At 37.5% G+C, this 22077-nt stretch overlaps 1 protein-coding gene across 1 annotated transcript; it reads left to right on the plus strand.

Annotated features, from left to right (window-relative positions):
- Nucleotides 1-440: 440 nt before the first annotated feature.
- On the plus strand, nucleotides 441-1278 carry LOC111882484 (ethylene-responsive transcription factor ERF110). Its single transcript, XM_023878852.3, has one exon. It carries the CDS (start codon nucleotides 505-507, stop codon nucleotides 1081-1083), a length of 579 nt encoding a protein of 192 aa, XP_023734620.1. The 5' UTR covers nucleotides 441-504; the 3' UTR covers nucleotides 1084-1278.
- The last annotated feature ends 20799 nt before the right edge of the window (nucleotides 1279-22077 follow it).

The raw sequence follows: 22077 nt of genomic DNA on the forward strand, positions 1-22077 counted from the left end.
GAAATAATTGTGAGTGATGATTAAAATGGAAATTCCTTATACTTGGTTGATCTTTCAACAAACAATTAATAAGTAAAAGAAGTAACATACCGCTACCGGTTACAAACTAACTTTTTATTAAAATAGACACGAAAATATAGTTAAGCAGGTTTATTGATAAATAATTTCATTAAAACATTAAATAGATTCTCATTTTATAACTCATAATAGCTGGTTGGATTTCACTAGTTTAAATCTAACTTTTACGTGAAATAATCTTTTCTCGAAACATATTTAGACTTTTTGGTACAGCTTAAAATATTAAAAAAAAAAAAAAAAGCTGTACGTAGTTTTCTCATTGAGGAAGTGTGGATAGGGATAGAAAAATATTATTTTAGTATTAGCTGCCTTGAATAAATAAACTACTTGATGGACAGAGTTGGGTTGTAACACGGCTAGCCGACCTCAAAAGTCATATATATAACCTCCAAGTATCGTTGGGTAAGCCACCGATTCACTTCACCAATGGATCATGAAAGCATGTGCATGGTCAACCATATTATGGTCGATGACGATGACAACAGTCGGCTGACTTTGGAGGAGATGTTGGGTCCAATGTTCGGTGGCTACGGTGGTAGTAGGGAGGAGGAGATGTCAGCAATGGTTTCTGCGCTTTCACATGTGGTGGCTGGCGGTGGTTGCAGCGGCCGAGCAGGAAAGAGAGGACGTGAGGAGGACGTTCATGTAATGACTCAAGACTCCATTATTGCTCATGATCAACATGGTGTCGCTGATGGCGTAGAAGCAGCAACAAAAACCCCGAGAGAAGACGAACAACAGCCCAAAAGAAAGTACCGAGGAGTGAGACGTAGGCCTTGGGGAAAATGGGCTGCTGAGATACGCGATCCTAACAAGGCTAGCAGAGTTTGGTTAGGCACTTTCAACACTGCCATTGCTGCTGCTCGAGCTTACGATGACGCTGCTCTGAATTTTAGAGGGAGTAAAGCCAAGCTCAACTTCCCAGAAGACGTTCACCTCGTTGAGCGAGAAGAACATCGAAACTCATGTGGTTCTAGTGGTTGCGATGGAGCTCAACATCCTTAATTATTTGAGGAGAACATCCCTTTAAATTTGATTTAGAACCAGATGACACGACTCCTCCCTACACTATTAACATGATCAGCTCTATTCTTGAGGATACTTTTTTTTTTCTTTGTTTATGTTCTTTACATGCAACTAAAATTATAGTTGTTTTAAATTGTAATACATTCGGATATTAATTTTTAGGTTGTTCATTTATTACAAATGTTATTTTAATTTACAATCAAAGTCATTATTTCATGTAAATGTTGCTAGATTCAATGTGTATGCCACAAAATAAAGAGAACACAGTAGAGATACTATTGAAAGAAAATTTAATGAAGTATCAAAATAGCTACAATGCATTGAATTATATATATATATATATATATATATATATATATATATATATATATATATATATATATATATATCAATTGATTCACATCATCTATTAGACACATATACAAAAACATCGTTCATTAAACGTCTAAACAAAAACATCCACAACTCATTATACTCTTATTCAATGGTCATCATCTATTTATTCCTTCTATTGAACCATTAATTCAATGTATCATCCACACTCCATTCATATCTTATTTAATCATAATCACCATCTCATTCAACTCATTCATATCTTATTCAATCATAATCATCACCTCATAACTATTATGCTACTTGCATTGTGATGCCCTAAATGGTTTATATATATATATATATATATATATATATATATATATATATATATATATATATATATATATATATATATATATATATATATATCATATCATATATATACTTATAAAGGTAACATTTTTTCTTGAATTTCATGCATTTGAAACTCTCATTTTTTAACTTCCTCAAACCATATTTATTTAAAACCCTTTTTTTTTTAACTAATGCATCTCAAAAGTTTTCTTAATTATGATTTAACACTCAAAACTTTTATAACTTATATTATATTTTATTAGCATTTAGTGAAAAGTTTACTATAAAAAGTTCAATCTTTTGTGTCTTTTGTGTTATATATAATCATACATGTAAGAAGGATGTCATAACATCAATGTTTTGCTTCGAATATCTTTCAACCAAAACAAATGAAGATTTTCTATTGTTTCTTTATATTCAGTTTCTTATTTAATCGTTATATGTGATTTGTATGTATTACTCAATTTTGAATGTAACTCTCCAAACATCAATGTTTTGCTTGGAATATCTTTCTGATTCTTCTTTTTCAAGAAAAATATTTTGATTGCAGGTTAGTGAAGAATTGTCATCAAATTTCTATGGTTGAATGGTGTTAAATGAAGAAAGAAGATTCAGAAAACAGATATAGGTTTTTTTTTTTTTTTTTTTTTTTTTTTTTTTGTTGAGCAAAGTTGATGAATTTTAGTTTTTTCTTTTGATTTAAATGTATGTTTATGTAGCATCTTTATTTATATATTCAACCACCTAATGCTCTTATTTATTTGATTGTATTTTTTCTATTCTGATTATGTTTATTTTCTATTATTTTTTGTTGGGTTATCCTACACAACATATTTAAAAGACAATATTGAAAAGATAACATAATTTTTAACATTTGATATGTAATTATGATAGACTTATCATGATATGTTTTTTATATGAAAGTAATTTATCCATATTATTACGACAAGAATTACATATGTCATTTACGAAAATATATATATTATATGTGATTTGTTTAACATGTATATGCACCTATGTATGTTATAAATTTATAATTAAATATCTTTATGTTTAATAATTGAAGGGATTAAAATGATGCAATAAAACCAATTATTTAGACGAATATAATAATAATAATAATAATAATAATAATAATAATAATAATAATAATAATAATAATAATAAATACACATTTCCAAGTACCGCATTCATTTGAAACTCACACTACAACTCAAGAGTTTTCTAAATTATGTATATTTATTAGTTACAACTCAAAAAAAAATTTAACTTATGATTATTAATTAGTAATCACTAATAACTTTTTGTTTTCCTTTCTTTTTTAAGATTGTAAAGTTTTGCTTATTAAAAACATTAATGTATTTGAATAGATTTGTGATTTAAATATGAAGAGTTAATATAAATGTTATAATAGATGTTTTAGTGTTTTTATGTTATTAAAAGTTATAGTTTTTATTTTTCATATTTTTTTATTATTTGTTGTATATATATCTTTTTTAATACAAATGTTATAATAGATGTTTTTCTATTTTTATGTTTTTAAAGTTGCAGTTTATATTTTTATTCATACGTTTTGTTACCCGTTATATTATAATTCATTTGATATATAATTTACATAATTTTAAATGATTTATAAAATTATCAAATAGTTGTATATATCATAATGACTTAAAAATTAAACTATAATGTTTAATAAAACTAATATGGTAATTATATGTTTGCTTTAGTACTAACATTTTGTTTCAAAGTAGAAATATTAAATAATAATTTGGTAAAAGTTATTATTTTAACTATATAATTCTATTATCGCGCAACGCGCGGGGATTCGCCTAGTGGATATATAAAAGCTATGAGGGTTAAACTCGGTAAATGGTTAAATAAACTGCAAATACCAAAATAGCTCATTATTTTTTTATTTTGGTAACATTCCTCTCAAACACTCAAACAAGTCAAATAATGATATTTGTGATGTCCGACAAATAATAATAATAAAAAGGAAATATAACTACATATAAAAGCTATCGAGGGTTAAACTGGCTAAATGGTTAAATAAACTACAAATACAAAAATAGCTTATAATAATATATTTATTATTATGCTAACGTTCCTCTCAAACACTCAAACCGTGATAATAAGATTGACAGTTTTGTCAGATATTAAGCGAAAGCGAGAGGTCGATTTGGAGTTTCTTTGGATTCGATTTGGTCACCGGAATAAGACAAGGCCCGAGCAGTTTCCCAGAAAGGTGAAGCCCAAGTGTGAAATTGTAACCTTAATTATTTATGGATTTCCACCTCATAACCGATAGGGCAAGTATGTCTCTGTTCACATGGGATTCTTTTTGCAACTAGAATATTACAGTCATTTACTAAAAATGTAAATTACAATACGTGTTAGGACTTGTAATTGATTTACTAACTGCGCAATTGTTGCAGGTTTATATATATATATATATATATATATATATATATATATATATATTTATATATAGGGTTAGGTTATTTGTTAAAAACATTTGAACCTCTATCTATATATATATATATATATATATATATATATATATATATATATATATATATATATATATATATATATATATATATATATGGCTAAGTTATAATATAGACAAGAAATATTATGTGGTCGTAGAAATAACTCTGAACAAATGGATGAAAAAAATTGAAAGGATTTGATTTAGGGTGCATATATATATATATATAAAAGTTATAATGTAGACAAGAAATATTATGTGGTCGTAGGAATGACTCTGAACCATTGGATGAAAAAAAATTGAAAGGATTTAATTTAGGGTGCATGATATTAAAATGGAAAACATGTACAATATAATATCACTAATATCATTGTAAGGCTATTTTAGTCATTTAAACTAGTTTTTAAAAAGAAAATTTCAGATTTTAAGGGATAATGGATTTTCTTTTTTAATTTTCAAAATCTGATTTTCTAGGAAATTTCGGACTAGATTTAAAAAAGAATGCATATTATGATAGAATGCACATTCTTATAGAATACATATTATGATCAAAATATATTCTAACATAATGGACATCTTTGAGAATAACACCATTCTTAAACCACAAATAAAAAATAATACAACATTTTTTATATGTTCGTAGAAATAAGGACTAAAATACAAATTCATATATATTCATACAAAATAATGGACTTATACATTTTTATACACTTATATATGTTCTAACAGAATCCAATGACAAAAAAAGAAAAAAAATGACTATCTTAAAAGCCCTTCTTCTTTTTCTATTGATAAAACTCAGTACTCGCCCTTTCTTTTACATGTATGGATAATATTCTTAAAGAATGCATTCATGATGAATACATAAGTTCTTTTTCGGCAATTGTTGAGAGAAAAACTTGGAGACACACTTGAACAAACGTTAGAACAAGTATATTGCCGAATAGAGTTAATCTCAAAGGATCTAAAAGCTCAACAATAATATAGTTACATAGTTACATAGTTAGTTGCGAAAAGTAAAGAAATATAAATGACAACAGTTGTTATATCAAGAATACACTTAAACTGATTAATAACAAGGAATGCATTCACTCCAAGTTAAAATGCATTCACTCCAAGTTAATAAGCGAGATCAAGTTTAGTGATTAAGTCTTAGAAGACTTGCTCCGAAGAGAGGTTATGTTCCAGTAGCAGTTTGAGTGTGAAGAGTAATAATAAGATAGAGAAATGAAGAAGATAAGATAGATGATTAAAGGAGAAATTTTGTGTATTAAGAAGTTAAGAGTTCACACACTCATATCACACTTTTCACCCACTGAATACATAAGAAAGAGTCTCTATTTATAGAGATTTAGAAATAAACTACTCTATAGGCAGCCGTGCAAGGCATGCTGGATAATAGAGTACATTACATAGGATAAGTAAAAGAAATAACTAAGACTGCGGATGCTGAAGACTTGATGACTCCGGATGCTGAGATGGTTGCTGAAGGAGAACGGTTGCGTTATAGTTGTAGAATTGACTTCGGATGCTGAATTGGCTGCGGGAGCTGAACCGTTGCGGTAGTAAAGTGAAGGTTGTGGTAGTTGAGTTAAAGAGGGTCACTTTTTATGATTCAAGAATTTCCCCTAAGTGACCTCTTTAACTCCGGTTCAGTTATCAAGTTTGAGGAACTTGATCAAAATGCACCAAAATTTCCTAACATTTTCCAGCCAAGTGATTCTTCTGGAAATTTCAAACTTGACTTCAGCAGTAGTGTGTCTTGATCTTTCTGCTGCGGTCTTGCAGATGTCAAGTTGCTTCTTGGGCAGACGGTGGATAGCTTTTATTGGAATGAAGTATTTGACGTTGTCTGTCTTCCGTTTGAAAATTATCCTAAGTTCAGGATAGTTTGTTGCGCCTAATGATCTTTCTTCAAAGCCTTCGGTTGGCATTGGCACAGGTTCAAGTGGTGGAAGGTCAAATTTCTTGAGGATGGTGGGGTGGATATCCGCATCAATTTTGGCAAAGTCGCAAACAGTGTCCTTTAGAAAGGATTTGGCTTTGTCAAGAGCTATCAACATCTTCGGATGCTTCTCTTTCTTGTTTTGAAGAACTCTGGCAATGAGAAATATTTCTTCAGGATTCATGCAAGGAAAGTCTGCCTGGGTGCGGATGTAGTCATGCTCTCTTCTGGTAAGAGTGAATTGAGCAAATTCAGCTTTCATGAACTTCCGCATCTTGTAGTTTTTCACTGCGGATGGTCTATCGTTAGACCATACGTTTTCTACTGAAGAGCCATGCTTCGCATAGAAGCGAGTGAGTCTTTCAAATTCCATCGGCAAACGCTTGTGATCAGGAAGACTGCAGTCAAAGGATTCGAAGACAACAAAATACTTGGCATTGGGAGAAATTGGAATATCCTAATAACCATCAGATGGTGGTTCATCATACGTGAGATGGGGAGTATAGTCTTCATCTAGCAGCCTGCGGTGCGGATTGACCCATGAGTTAATTAGAGACTCATCAATCAAGGTGTCGAATCCGCACTCTCTCCAGATGAGTTCAGCTAACTTGGCTGCTTTCCAGTCTTGTTTTCTTTGAGCTGTGGCAGGGGAGTCTGTGGAGCTTTCTGATGACATATGTTCCTCAAGGTTTTTGAAGTGAGGAGGAATCTCAGGTCTGTTGAGGGGGTTTTTGGGTGATGAGTGGGGAGATGGAATATTTTGAGATAGTGGAGGTGAAGTCTGCAGTGTGGGAATTTTTGTTGTGGTGATTGGAGGGCTCTGACGAATGGATGTATCAGAGCGATGACCTTCTTCATCACTTCCCCCTCTTGAGGTATGCATTGTAGGTGCTTCCTCAAGCCATTGTTTGAGGCCATCCACTTTGGCACAGACTTCTACAAAGTGAATTTTCATCGTTTCGGCCAGTTGTGAGTTATTTGGAGTGGCAGAGTTGAAAAGCAGCTTGTGTATGTCTTTGGTAAGCTGAAGTATCTCAGGGCCATGGAAATTGGAGGTAAGGGATTTCTGCATCCAGTTGATCGTTGCATGAAGAACAGAGATAGTGGACTCATAGGCAGTGTGAGTCTCATCTATCACCCTTTGAGACTGTGCAGCTTGATCCGCAATGGCTGTTTGTAAGCTTTGTTTGATTGTGGTCACCTCAGTAATGCGGCGTTCCGTTGCGGCCACAAAGTCTTGATGATCGGCCCAACGGTTGTTATCAAGAGATCAAATTCCCATTTCGACTTTGAGAGAGATGCGCTCAGCAGCCATACACTCTCTTGTCTCAAGTCATTCAATGCGTTCAATTAGAGACTGCGGTCCTCGAGTATCTTCAGGTGGAGGTTGGGTAGGCTTAACCGCAGCCAAAATTTGATCGACTTTGGCTTGGAGATTGAGGAAATCTTTTCTGGTGACAACAACTTTCTTCTTTTTCTTTTTCTTTTCCTTGGAATGCTCTTTTGAAAGCAACATATTTCTTGATTTCAGCATCAGTAGTTGGCTGATACCGACTCCAAGAGTCATTTGAATCTTCGTCGTCAATTCCTTGTGTTCGCACCAAGGTGTCCCTTGGGTTCACGGATCCTTGCACATTAGTGCTCGCCGTGCCTAAACCACCTAATAAAGATGTAAGCAGAGTAGGATTTCCTGGGCTTCCTCGGTCTCCTTGACCCGTGGTCAAGTCTAGCCTCGGCCCAGTTCTGGCATGGGCGAAAGAAATGCCCTGCAGATGGAGTGTTGTTTGAAGTGTTTGGGATACTTGCAAAAGGATGGAGTCTAACTCCTCAGAAGAAAAAATATGCTGTCTGGAAGCCCTGGAGACCTTAGGGCGATGACTAATTTTATCTACTTGAGATATAACTGGGGGGTTGTCTCCATGTTCGGATGAAGAAGATGATGAAACAATCTCACATGATGAGGTTGAGTGGTATTCAATAGAGGTATTGAATGGATGTGCGGCCACCCCAAGGACTACCGAAGCCTGTTGAGAGGCTGCAGTATCAGTCCGGTCACGCATTTGGCCAGTGGTTTCGGTTATCTTTCTTTTCTTGAGGATAGCTATAGGTTGTCTATCTTCATCAGAATCACTGCTCGATACAGTGGTGGTTTTGGTTTATCGTTTCTTAGAAGGTGCGGTTTGTTTTGGGGCTTTCTTCTTGGGTATGGTAGCTTTCTTTTTAGAAGCCACAGATTTTCTCCGTTGAGAAATGTTAGAAAGTGTAGTGGCAGAGGGGGCTGCGGTACCCTCAGGAAGAATGGTAGTAGAAGGAAGAGGTGGGGTAGAAGGGTATGGGATAATACCCTCCGTGGCCTCTATATGATCTGAGACATCAGCAGTCTCAAGACCAAGCAAGGTAAGAATGTGTGTGGGAAGCCTACGGATAGGTCCAAATAGAGTTTGATCAGAAGAGGGATTGTACCTTTTGAGATCCTTGGTGACAAAAAAGTTGATGTCACTGCCCATGTCGAGACCAACATCCGCATGTAGATCAGAAATACACAGAGACCAAAATCGAGCAAAGGTGAGCTTGGTTGGGTTCTCTCTGGGGTGCTCTTTGGGAATATATTGGAGGAAGTCATCCCAAAGAATCTGGCTGTAATTGACATTGTGGTCTGTGAAGATGCTCCATACCAATTCTAGCAGCTTTACGCCCATGTTGTCAATGCCTCCGGTTCTGCCGAATAGACAACGGATGACAAAGTGGCAGTTGGTTCTTCTTGAACTCATCAATCCCTCGGATCGGTTTCTGATGACCCATTTGGTAGAGTGCGGTGGTGATGTCAGATAAGGATGGTGTGAAGATCTTGATGGAAGGATGAATCAGAAGGTTTATGGCAGCCAAGAACTTCTCTTTGGTCAAGATGACCAAAGAATCATTGATGAGGTTAAGATGCACTTCTTGTGGGTTTTCCAGTGGTCTGTATGCAGAAAGAGCACACTTGAAGAGTGTAGAAACGGGAACAACGTCAATGAATGCGTCGAATGGGCCAAATAAGATGTGGTTCTTGAGATGCTTGATCATCAGTTTTGTTGGAGCATTATACGATTGATTATCTTCAAACACTGCTCGAAAGTTTCTTGAGGCGATTGTTGGTGATGTGGAACCAGTTTGATTCATGGAGCCTGAAGCCTTTGATTGCTTCTTGGATGCACCTGATTTCGCCATTGAGAGATGTGAGATTGGAGTTCTTGAGAGCTTTTGGGAGTTTTGGAGAGTTTGAGAGAGAAAAATCGAATACAGAGAGCGTAAATTATTTTAGAGAAGAAGGTGGGTTTATAAAGGGGGTAAAAGGATTTTAACCCTAGGTAAAATATAGAAGGGGGTAAGAAGTTGAATGGAGTTTTTTTTTTTGGGGGGGGGGGGGGGGGAATCAATGATTCTGGGATTGAATCTCAGCCACACGAAGATGAAACGGTTTTTTAAAGAGATTTTGAGAGATCTTAAAAGGGGTTTGCATTTAATAGCGGATTAGACACATGATAATACGTCAGGTAAACGTTGGTTGATGAGAGAGAATGTTGTAACTGATGGGACGTAGTTGGGAGAAGAAAAGACAGGTTGAGAATGGATTGATTTGGGAATCGTTCTTTTTGTCATTATCCTTAAAATAGGTCTGATCCTGGGTTTATTTAGAAAGGGAATGTGACAGTTTCTAAAGGGAATGTTTGTATTTTATTTAATGAAGGATCATTAAATAGCACACAAGGATTCGAGAGTTAATGAATCTGTTGGAATTTATTTAAGGTGATTGCGGATGAATTCATCATTGCGGTTGAGAAACTCCATCGCGGATGAGCAAAGAAAGATTTCAGAGAGAATCTGTGAGAAAACACTTTGTACAAAAGTTTGAAATAAAATAACATTAAAACCCATGAGAGATACGTATGACATATGGTTGCGGTACCAAGATTGCGGTACCAAAACCATCTATCATATGTAATTCTCAATTAGAACCGCAATGGAGACCAATGATGGTCTGCGGTAGCTAACACTTCATAAAGAATTGTGGGTCCGGATTCATCATTCCCAACATTTGTAAGAACGCATTGAGTTTTGTAGAGTCAAGAGCTTTTGTGAAAACATCAGCAATCTCTTCATGAGTAGGAACAAAGATGAGTTCAATATTACCTTTCAGAATATGATCTTTGATGAAATGATACCGTAACTCAATATGTTTTGTCTTCGAGTGCTGAATAGGATTATGAGAGATCGCTATAGCACTTTCAGAGTCACAGTAAATTGGTATCCGCAACATTCTGTACCCGTAGTCTAGCAATTGTGTCTTCATCCAAAGAACTTGGGAACAGCAGCTGGCTGTGGCCACATATTCTGCTTCTGCAGTAGATAGAGATACACACATTTGTTTTCTTGAGGACCAACTTACAAGTCTTCCTCCTAGGAATTGGGATCCACCTGATGTACTTTTTCTATCGAGCTTACAACCTGCATGATCCGCATCGATGAAGGCTTGAAGACTGAAGTCGTTGCCTGCGGGATACCATAAGCCCATAGATTTGCTTCCTTTAAGATACAAAAGAATTTGTTTGGCTGCGGTCATGTGAGACACTTTTGGATCAGCCTGGTATCTTGCACATACACCAATTGCGAAGACAATGTCAGGTCTGCTTGTTGTGAGGTACATCAGCGAACCAATGATACCTCTATAAGTCTTGTGATCCACAGATTCTCCGTAGGGATCAGCAGAGACCTTATAACCGAAGGCCATAGGGACCTTAGCAGAAGAGCAGTTGTCCATTGAATATTTCTTTAGAAGTTCGGTGGAGTATTTTTCTTGATGAATGAAAATTCCTTGCTGAATTTGTTTAACTTGAAGACCTAGAAAGAAATTAATCTCTCTCTATTCATGCTCATTTTGAATTTGTTGGTCACGAGCTTTGCAAATTCATCTACCATGCCTTGATCAGTTGATCCGAAAATGATATCATCCACATATATTTGTACCAACATAAGATGGTCACCATTTGCTTTTCTGAATAATGTGGGATCAATCACTCCTCTTTTGTACCCGGACGAGACAAGAAATTCAGAGAGTGTCTCATACCAAGCTCTTGGAGCTTGTTTCAGACCGTAGACTGCTTTTTCAAGCTTATAGCAGTGGTCTGGAAATTCAACATTTTCAAAGCCTGGAGGTTGCTGAAGATAAACCTCTTCTTTTAGTTCACCATTGAGGAAAGCACTCTTAACGTCCATTTGGTGTACCTTGACATTTTTGTGGGCTGCATATGCTAGAAAGATCCGGATGGCTTCCATGCGTGCTACCGGAGTATACGTTTCATCGTAGTAAATTCCTTCTAGTTGACTGTAGCCCTTGCCAACAAGTCTTGCCTTGTTTCTGATTACTGAGCCAGATTCGTCTAGCTTATTCTTGAAAACCCATCTTGTACCAACAATAGTATGACCTTGTGGAAGAGGAACAAGTTGCCATACTTTGTTTCTTTCAAATTCTTCAAATTCTTCTTGCATTGCGGCTATCCAGTCTGGTTCAAGCAAGGCTTCTTTGATCGTTCGAGGTTCAACCAAAGACATAAATGCTGCATAATGGAAGTGGTCAGATAAGTCCTTGGAAGATCGAGTCTGGATACTTGCAGATGGGTTGCCAATAATTTGACCTGGTGGGTGGTCTCTTGTCCATACATTAAGTCATGGCATCAGATGATCAGTAGCTGTGGTAGAAGGAATATCTTGGATGTCAGAGGAATCTGCGGTTGGAGAAGGCAGTTCCCCCAAGATTTGAGAGCATCTTGCAGTATCTTCTTGATCTATTGGAGCATAATTTTCTTGAGGAATTGGCAGAGTTTGATGTTCCCCCTGGATTGCGGATGGGAGTTCCTCTGGAACCTGAGAAGGTTCCCCCTGGAATGTGGATGGGAGAGTGACAATTCTAGGATCGGATCTAGTGTCAATATTCTCTATGAATTCGTCATCTGAGTCCTCCGAAGGTTCGTTTGATGGTGAGGCTTCACTTCGGGAAGGAATGTAAGCAATATCAGGTACTAGAACCTCAATGGTTGCAAAATGATCCGGAGTAGAGCTTTCACCCTCAACCGGAGAGGTGGAAGTATTGAGCGATACTACTTCAGATAGAGATGGTCCAGATATGTCGGCATGTTGTTGTTGAGCTGCGGGTGACACTAGGACTTCGGATAGTTTCGCCGTTTCAATGGGATCAAACAGATCATCATAGTTGATTTCAACTAGATTCAGAGGTCCGGAAGTGGCTGGAATGTCACTTTCCATGATTGCAGTTGTTTCGGTGGATGGAGGTGCACTGCGGATGTGAGAGTCATCAAATTTCACATCGAAGCTTTCGATGATCAACCTTGTTCTTCTGATGAGCACTCGATATGCAACCTTGTTAGTAGAATTACCAAGAAAGATACCATCGTCAGACTTTGGTGCAAACTTGTTGAGTTGGTCTCTGTTGTTGATCACGAAGCATCTACATCCAAAGATATGAAAGAAACGAACATTGGGTTTGCGATTGTTAAGACCTTCATATGGTGTTTTATTGAGACGCTTGCATACGATACTTCGGTTTTGAACAAAGCATGCGGTTGATACTGCTTCGGCCCAGAAGTAGAGAGGAAGTTGGGCGAAGTTAAGCATGGAACTAGCTGCTTCAAAGAGTGTGCGGTTTCTTCTCTCTACTACACCATTTTGTTACGGTCTATAGGGTGCTGAAAAATTGTGAGAGATGCCTTTGGAAACTAGGAAACTGTTCAAAAGATGATTAGTGAACTCAGTTCCATTATCACTGCGGATGCGTCTGACTGGAAGCTTGATCTAAAGTTCGATTTGTTTGATGAAGTTAATGAAGATCTATGGTGTCTCTGATTTGAGTCTAAGAAAGAAGACCCATGTGAAGCGTGAGTAGTCATCAAGAATAACAAGTATATATTTTTTTTGTGGTGAAGACTGGCTATGGTTGAGGGACCACAGAGATCAATGTGTAATAGCTCCAGTGGTTCAAAGATAGAAGAATCCATTATCAAAGGATGACATGCTTTTGATTGTTTACCGTATTCACACGCTGGACAAAGAGTATTGTTGCTGAATTTGAGAATGGGAAGACCACGGACTAGTTCTCCTGTGACGAGGTTGTTGATGTAGCGAAAGTTGAGATGAGCTAGCTTGCGGTGCCATAGCCAGCAGACTTCGGATACAACTTTGGACAGAAAACACAGATGCAGTTTACCAATGATGAGAGAAACATCAAGAGGGTACATCGTGCCTTTGAAGCGAGATTTGATTAAGCAAGTGCTGCGATCACTCGTCATTATGTAACAGAATTGATTGTCAAATTCAACACGATGTCCTGCTTTACATAGTTGGCCAACACTGATGAGATTGTGTTTAAGACCTTCTACATAAGCAACCTTCTGAATGGAAAAGTTTCCCGTAGTGAGAACACCGTAACCTTGGATGACACCGTTTGCATTGTTGCCAAATGTGACATTTCCACCATTGCATATAGGCCTGAAAACCCGAAGGTACTCTAACCTTCCGGTCATGTGCAAGGAGCATGCACTGTCAATTAACCATTCTTCTTCTTGTTCCTCCTTGCACAATGCCTGAGAATTACACGGTTAGTTTAGGCATCCAAACAAGTTTGGAGCCAGGGACGATTGATGTATTCTTAAATGATGCATGGTCCGAGGTTGCATGGACAGGTCTTTGTCAACTTTTAGACCTAATCTTGGGTGTTTGTTCAGATTTGGATTATTACGAGGTTTCTGAAAAGTATGAGATTTCTGACTTTTATTTGACTTGTCATGAGATAAAAACTTTTGACAGCTGCACTGACATTTACAAAAAGAGGGTTTGTCACTGAATCTGACATTGTGCTTGGTCAGCGGTTTATGGAGTGAATTGGACTTGAAATTGGTCCGAGGTGGGTAACTTGTGAAAGATTTGATATTTGATTTCTAAAAAGTTTGTTTTGAACGAGGTTTCACACGTGGAAATCTTTGAGTCTTTTTAGGTGGATTTGGAAAAATTCCTTTCCACTTGCTTTGATGTGATTTTAAAATTGTTGGAGTGGGTAAAATTCCTTGCCATTTAGGATCATTTTTGGAATAGACCTGAAAAACGTAGTTTCTTACAAATTTAACACCTTTTTGGGTTGTGTCAGAAGTAGCAGGAATGGATTTTGAAACTGAACTTTCCTTTTTGTTCGTTTTCATGAAAGAAGAGTTTTTTGAAATGTAATTTGTGAAAACAAATTTTTCTGGACTCCAGGATTTTGGAATTCTCACATGTTTCTTATTTTTTGAAAAACTTTGTCTGCTTTTGGTTTGAGATCTAATTTCTTCTTTGAAAGCTCTTTTTGCCAAAAATTTTGGTGAACCGCAGTCATTGTTATTCAACTACGGTTTCCTGAGATTTTTTGAACAATTTTGAAAATGCGGACTAGAATCATCAGAACTTAAGGATTCTGGAGTTTGAGAGCATTGGCCTACTTCAAAATTTTCTATAGGTAATTCGTGAAAAATCGGTTGAAGAGTTGTAGTTCCTTGAACTGAAGAGTTGCAGTCATTGTTATTCAACTGCGGTGAAGATGATTTGACTATCGTAGAGTAGGTTTTAGATGAAACTGCGGTGGGACACTTCTGGGACAATTGACTATAGTGTGGAACACTATGGTCTGAGGACAAAGATGGAAAGTCCTTTGAGACTTCGGGGCCTTCAACAACAATTTCTTCATCAACTTCAGATGAAGTTTGAGAATTTGAGTGAGTGGTGCCACTGATGGGAGTTTGATCACATTTGTGACTAGAATCCTCGGGCACAATTTCCTCAATGACACAATTTTTGCTCAAATTGTGTAATCTACCGAAGTGAGTTTTGATATCTTCGGGAAATGTCTTGTCATTGATAGGGAAATGAAATTCTCTATCAGGAGGGACACACACTCTGTCTTTGTTGAACCGGGGTGAGGAATCCATTGCGGTAGGATATCCATTTGACCAACCCCAATTATATGTATTGTCCACGGTTCCATTATTTACCAAATTTTCAATAGCCTCACTTTCATTAAACAATTTTTCAATTAAGAGATTTAAGCGTACAATTTCTCTCTGAGCTAAATCTCTCTGGTTCAAAGCTATTTATAATTGGGTTTCACTTAACGTTCTAGCATCTTTCTCTAACTCTAGATCCCTCTCTAACATTTCCATCTTAAGTCTCTTGTTATCCAGTATTCCTCTCACATGGAACATCTCTTGGGACGCAATGTTCTTCTCATCTAGGGCTTTGTTATAGTCTGTAAGGACGGCAACACAAGTGTCGTTAAGATCATCTATGTAGGGTTGACAGTCATGCATGTTATAATTTAAAGTTTGGATCATGAGTTTTACCTGTTCGACGATGCTTAGAGTCCCATCTTTCGCCATGTAGCGGTAGTTTTTGTTCAATATTGCTGACCCATCATCATCCGCAGTGGCCAGCATGAGGATTTTCCCTTTTCCCTTAACACTGCTGATGGTCTCTTCTTCATCTCCTGATGACCAAAATTGATGGTCTCTTTTAACTTGAGCCACATATGCCCTTGCCTTTTCTTTTTCTTCCAACTCTTGAGCCATTCGAAGATAGAATGCTCTGTCCTTAACTACATTGGCCTTACAGTCTTTTGCGAAGTATTTTTTTTTATTGCATTTGTGACAAATCACAACATCAGTCTTGTCTTCTGATTGAGTACCGGAGTCATTGTTCTGAGGAGACTGCGGTACCTCCTTGGGTTGATTGTTCTGAGAGCCTTTAGGATACCGAGAGTGGTTGTTCTGAGGACCGAAGTTACGGTTTAATGGAGGTTTGTTGAATTGTTGATTCTTGCGGAAAGAAGAAGGTGGTATGCGGTTGAACTGTTGGCTAACTAGAGCAATAGCCTTCTGAAATTCTTCTTCATCATCATACTCAGAATCTGCTTCGTATGACTGAGGTGGAGTATCATACGATGAAGAGTAAGGTGATTGCGGTGGAGCTTGTGCTATGAGAGCAAGTGGTGCTCCGAAGTCAGCACATTCTTTGAGTACAGTGGATTCTGGTGCTTGAAGTTCTCCATAGAGTTTGTAGAGTGATAAAGAGTGAATCTTCCTGTCACCTTGGACTATCATTTTGGCCGTAGTCCAATGTCGTCCTATGCCATTAAGGAACTGGAGATTGGTTTCATGGTTTCTGCGGATGGTACCAGCATTCGATAACTTTGTGACTATCAGGTTGAATCTCTTGAAGAAGTCTTCCAAACTTTGACCAGCATGAGCTTTGAAGTTGTTAAAGTCATTGAGTGCGGTAGTGAGCTTCTTATCTTGTGCTTGTTCTGAGCTTTCATACAGGTTTTTGAGTACATCCCAGATCTCTTTTGCTGACTTGCAGTTTATGATAATATCAAAGTTGTCAGGAGCAACACCACAAGAAATTTCATAAAAAGCATCAACATCATTTTCCATTTTATCGAGATCATCCTTGATAGGACGACTCATAGTTGGTTGACCTCCTCCTAGTCTGGTTGCAGCGCCTTCAGTTTGAACTAGTGTGAGGACTGGAACATGTGGTCCTTCTTCCACGGATCTCCATACATCTCTACCCAGTCTTCTTAAGTACCTCTCCATTCTTTGTGACCAGTGATGATATTCATTTGCTACCAGTATTGGAGCTCGGTTAGAACCACCAACACTATTGGAGACATTCAGAGATAATGATTGTGCCATTTTGTTTTTTTTTGTTTTTTTCTTTTTGAGAAATGAGCTTTAGTGGTATAGAAGGCTTAACGAAAAATCAGAGTTCCGATATTCAAAAAGCAACCACTTTGGTTCTGATACCAATTGTTGAGAGAAAAACTTGGAGATACACTTGAACAAACGTTAGAACAATTATATTGTGGAATAGAGTTAATCTCAAAGGATCTAAAAGCTCAACAATAATATAGTTAGATAGTTAGATAGTTAGTTGCGGAAAGTAAAGAAATATAAATGACAACAATTGTTATATCAAGAATACACTTAAACTGATTCATAACAAGGAATGCATTCACTCCAAGTTAATAAGCAAGATCAAGTTTAGTGATTAAGTCTTAGAAGATTTGCTCCGAAGAGAGGTTATGTTCCAGTAGCAGTTTGAGTGTGAAGAGTAATAAGATAGAGAAATGAAGAAGATAAGAGAGATGATTGAAAGAGAAATCTTGTGTATTAAGAAGTTAAGAGTTCACACACTCATATCACACTTTTCACCCACTGAATACATAAGAAAGAGTCTATATTTATAGAGATTCAGAAATAAACTACTCTATAAGCAGCCGTGCAAGGCATGCTAGATAATAGAGTACATTACATAGGATACGTAAAAGAAATAACTAAGAGTGTGGATGCTGAAGACTTGATGACTCCAGATGCTGAGATGGTTGCTGAAGGAGAACGGTTGCGGTTGCAGTTGTAGAATTGACTTCGGATGCTGAATTGGCTGCGGGAGCTGAACCGTTGCGGTAGTAAAGTGAAGATTGCAGTAGTTGAGTTCAAGAGGGTCACTTTTTTATGATTCAACAGCAATACGTGTATATTTTAGAATTATTATAATTGTATTTTTGATTTAGTCTTTTAGTCAAATACTCTTAGCGTTTGAATAGGAGAGAATATCTCTCATTCAACAACTCTTCCCTTGTATATATGTTGTTGTATATTCGTGAGTTTTGCATACAGAGAAATCAATTTCAATTCTCTTCACTACATGCTATCAGCGCTCAGTCTCGATTCATAATCCTCTTCTTCTCTATTTTTTTTGTTTCTCAGTCTGTATGGCATCTGGAGCGCCTAATCTCCTCAATCTCGCTACTGCCACCACCTCTACCCAAAATTTCCAAATCCTTGCTATCACAATCAAATTGGATCACAAGAATTACTCTCTTTGGCGTACCACCATTGTTTCGGCTCTTGAAGCTTTGGATTTGGAGGATTTTGTGTTAAACCCTAAAACTCCCTCTAAGATGATTGACATCCCAGTTGTTGCAGCGGTGCTAGCCACAGCCACCTCTCCTGCTGTTCCCGCTGCACCCTTTACCACCGCCCCAAATCCGGAATATGCTCTCTGGAAGAAAAGAGACAGATTTGTGCTGCTATGGCTCAAATCGACTCTTGCTGATCATGCCTCTGTCCTTGTTTCTCTCTCTACGTATTCTCATGTTGCTTGGAAAAACGATTGAAAAACTTTTTCAAGCTCAGACAAGGGCTTCTCGTATGCAACTCAAAGTCCAGTTACATACCCTTACTAAGGGATCACTAGCTGAGAATCTTCATCCAATTAATGATGAAGACCTCATAGTCTACATTCTAAATGGCCTAGATTCCTCCTATGGCGTTTTTATCACTGCTTTCATGATGAAATCGGAGGCACTTACAGTTGATGATCTTATTGGTTACTTCATGAGGAGGCCCGACTTGAGCAAGAACACTTCCACCTTTCCTCAGCTAATCAAACCTTAAGTCCCGCTGCACTCACGGTCAACCGCTCAAACTCCAAATCACATGCCAGTTCGACTCCAGGGTCCAGTTCTTCCTACTCTACTCGTAACTCGGATTCAAGAAAGAAACAAGTCACCTGTCAACTGTGCAGCAAGACAGGCCATGAGGCCATTGATTGTTGGTAGAGGGGAAACCAGACCGATTACCCATCAAGGCGCCCAAATCCTAGGACCAATCCTCGCCAAGCTAACTTAACCCAGCATCAAAGTTCCTCTACTGTGTTTGACTCATCCTGGTATGCGGATACGGGGGCCACTGACCATGTGACTCCTAACATCTCAAAGCCTAATATTGTTGATCCCTACTCTGGTGGTGACAAAGTCCAAGTAGGGCAATAGTAATTACTTATCCATCTCTCATACTGGCTCTTCTTCTTTACCAAATCTTAAAATGCCTAATGTTCTTATTGTTCCTTGACTCACTAAATCGCTTCTTAGTGTCTCCAAGTTAACCGATGACAATGATGTCTATGTTACTTTTTGGCCTAAATCTTGTTCTATTAAGACATTGCAGGGTCAAAATCTGCTCCAAGGGGATAAAAAGGATGGTCTTTACTGGTTCCCACTTCATCACTTTCGTTCATCTCCAAAAGTATTTCACACCAGCCGCATTTCTTTACATGGATGGCATAAGCGGTTGGCTCATCCACATGAATCCATCTTACGTCGCCTAGTCTCTTCATTTAATCTTCCTGTTTCTTTGAATAATTTTCCTAATGTTTGTGACTCATGTCAATTAGGAAAAAGTCATAGATTGCATCTTCCTACTTCTCATGTTACTTCATCTAAACCTTTTGAATTAATTTATTCTGATGTTTGGGGACCAACTCCTGTTTTGTCTTTTAATGGCCATCGTTATTTGGTGTTATTCATGGATGATTATTCGAAATTTGTATGGGTCTATTTTTTATCACACAAATCACAAGTATATCAAACATTTATTGAGTTTCGTACCATGATTAAAACTCAATTTGAGTATAATATTAAGAGCATGCAAACCGATTTGGGGGGGGGGGGGTAGTATAGGAATGTTTCCACCTTTCTTAAAAGTCATGGTATCTGACATCGTGTGTCCTGTCCTCACACACAGGAACAAAACGGGGAAATTGAAAGACGTAATCGAATCATATTTGAAAAAGGACTCACATTATTAGCCCAATCTTCTCTTCCAAACTTATTTTGGGAACATGCTTTCAAAACCGCAACTTATCTACATAATAGAACCATAACACCATTCCTTAAATTTGAGTCTCCATACCAAAAACATTACCACAAAATTCCTGACTATGATTTCCTTAAAACATTTGGATGTCTATGTTACCCCTATATTCGTCCATACAACTCCCACAAAAATTGACTTTTGGTCCAAACCGTGCATTTTCTTGGGATACAGTGCCTCACACTTTGTCTTCATCAACAGACTTCCAAAATCTATATTTATAGACATGTTGTAATTGACGAAGACAAATTCCCTTACACTCATTCGGCCTCTTTAGTCTCACACAACAACTCTCACCAAGCTAAAAATCTTCCCGAGGTTTTAGCCAATATCAACCCATCAGCGACTTCCGTACCTGTTGGCCCAATTGTACCTAGCCCAACCATGCCATTGTCACCCACTGGACCCCTCCAACTCTACACAGTCCAAATCCCACTCAACAACCTAGCTCGCCATCTACCCTATCGCCAGTCATCTCCAACAGTCATACTAATCAACATTCGCTTGTTCCTTCTAGAGCTCGTCCAGATGCGAAAACCTCAATATTTTGTCCATCTGACACCACTCAGCATCCCGTGGTAACCAGGGCTCGCACAAACTCACTCAAACCAAAAGCTCTTCTTGCCAACACGTCACAACCTGTTAATATTGAGCCGAGCACTTTCTCTCAATCAAACAAATCCAAATGTTGGCGAGATGCCATGAAGGCTGAATATGATGCATTGCTCAACAACAACACCTGGTCTCTTTTTCCATGCCCCACTAATTCTAACATTGTTGGTTGTAAGTGGATTTACAGGCTAAAGAAATGATCGGATGGCAAAATTTAAAGACATAAGGCAAGATTGGTGGCTCAGGGTTTTAGTCAAGAGGCAGGTATCGATTACTTTGACACCTTTAGTCCAGTAATAAAACCCACAAAAATTCAGTTACTACTGTCTATTGCTCTTTCTAAGGGGTGGAGAATACGCCAATTGGACATCAATAATGCATTCCTAAATGGTGATTTATCTGAAGTGGTGTACATGAAACAACGAAAAGGATGTGAAGATCCAATGCATCCCAATCATGTCTGTAAGTTGCATAAGGCGTTATGTGGCCTCAAACAGGCACCTAGAGCTTGGTTCACAAAATTAAAACCTATCTGGTCAAAAATGGTTTTCGTGCTTGTCAATCTGACACCTCTCTCTTTGATCATGTTACATCAATAGTCACCATCTATGTTCTAGTATATGTTGATGATCTGATTGTAATAGGAACATATGACTCTATTCTTTCAAACTTTATTGGTCATCTTCACTCTATGTTCTCTCTGAAAGACATGGGTGATCTACATTACTTTCTTGGCTTGCAAATTCAAAAAACCAAGTCCGGACTGACAGTATCTCAGGAGTCCTATATTTCAGACATTCTAAACAGAAGCAACATGTCACTGTCGTCTCCAGTTACCACACCTTCTGATCCAAACACTCGTCTCACCAAGGAGGGTGATCCATTCTCGGATCCAAAGCTTTACCAACAGATTGTGGGTTCCTTGCAATATGCCACCATCACGAGACCTGACATCTCCTATTTCGTAAACCGTGTCTGTAAATATATGCATTCTCTAACATTTCAACATTGGCAAGCTGTCAAATGTATTCTCCGTTATCTAAATCGCACCAAACATTATTGCCTACATTTCAAAGCTACGAATGCCAAAGGATTACATGCTTTTTCTAACTCCTGGTGGAATTCTGATCTCAATGACAGTCCTTCTCAATATGGCTATGCTATCTTTCATGGAACTAATCTCATCAGTTGGATGTCACACAAGCAAAGGGTGGTGGCACGTTCTAGTACCGAAGCAGAGTACCGGTCACTAGCATATACAACTGCTGAACTTCTTTGGCTCCAACAATTGGTTGCTGATCTTCAAGCTCCTATCACAGCTCAACCATTACTCCTTTTTTGATAATGTAGGAGAAATCTTCATGACAAAGAATCCAGTGATAAGCACTCGTTCAAAACACATAGATTTAGATTTTCAGTTTATTCGTGAACAGGTGGAAACTGGACAACTAAAAATTTCTCAC

This window comes from Lactuca sativa, chromosome 4, assembly GCF_002870075.4.
Source record: "Lactuca sativa cultivar Salinas chromosome 4, Lsat_Salinas_v11, whole genome shotgun sequence".
In the NCBI taxonomy this organism is placed as follows: Eukaryota; Viridiplantae; Streptophyta; class Magnoliopsida; order Asterales; family Asteraceae; genus Lactuca; species Lactuca sativa.

Bases quoted from the DNA above. Each gene is read 5' to 3' on its own strand.
- LOC111882484 (XM_023878852.3), top strand. From the start codon at position 505: ATGGATCATGAAAGCATGTGCATGGTCAACCATATTATGGTCGATGAC.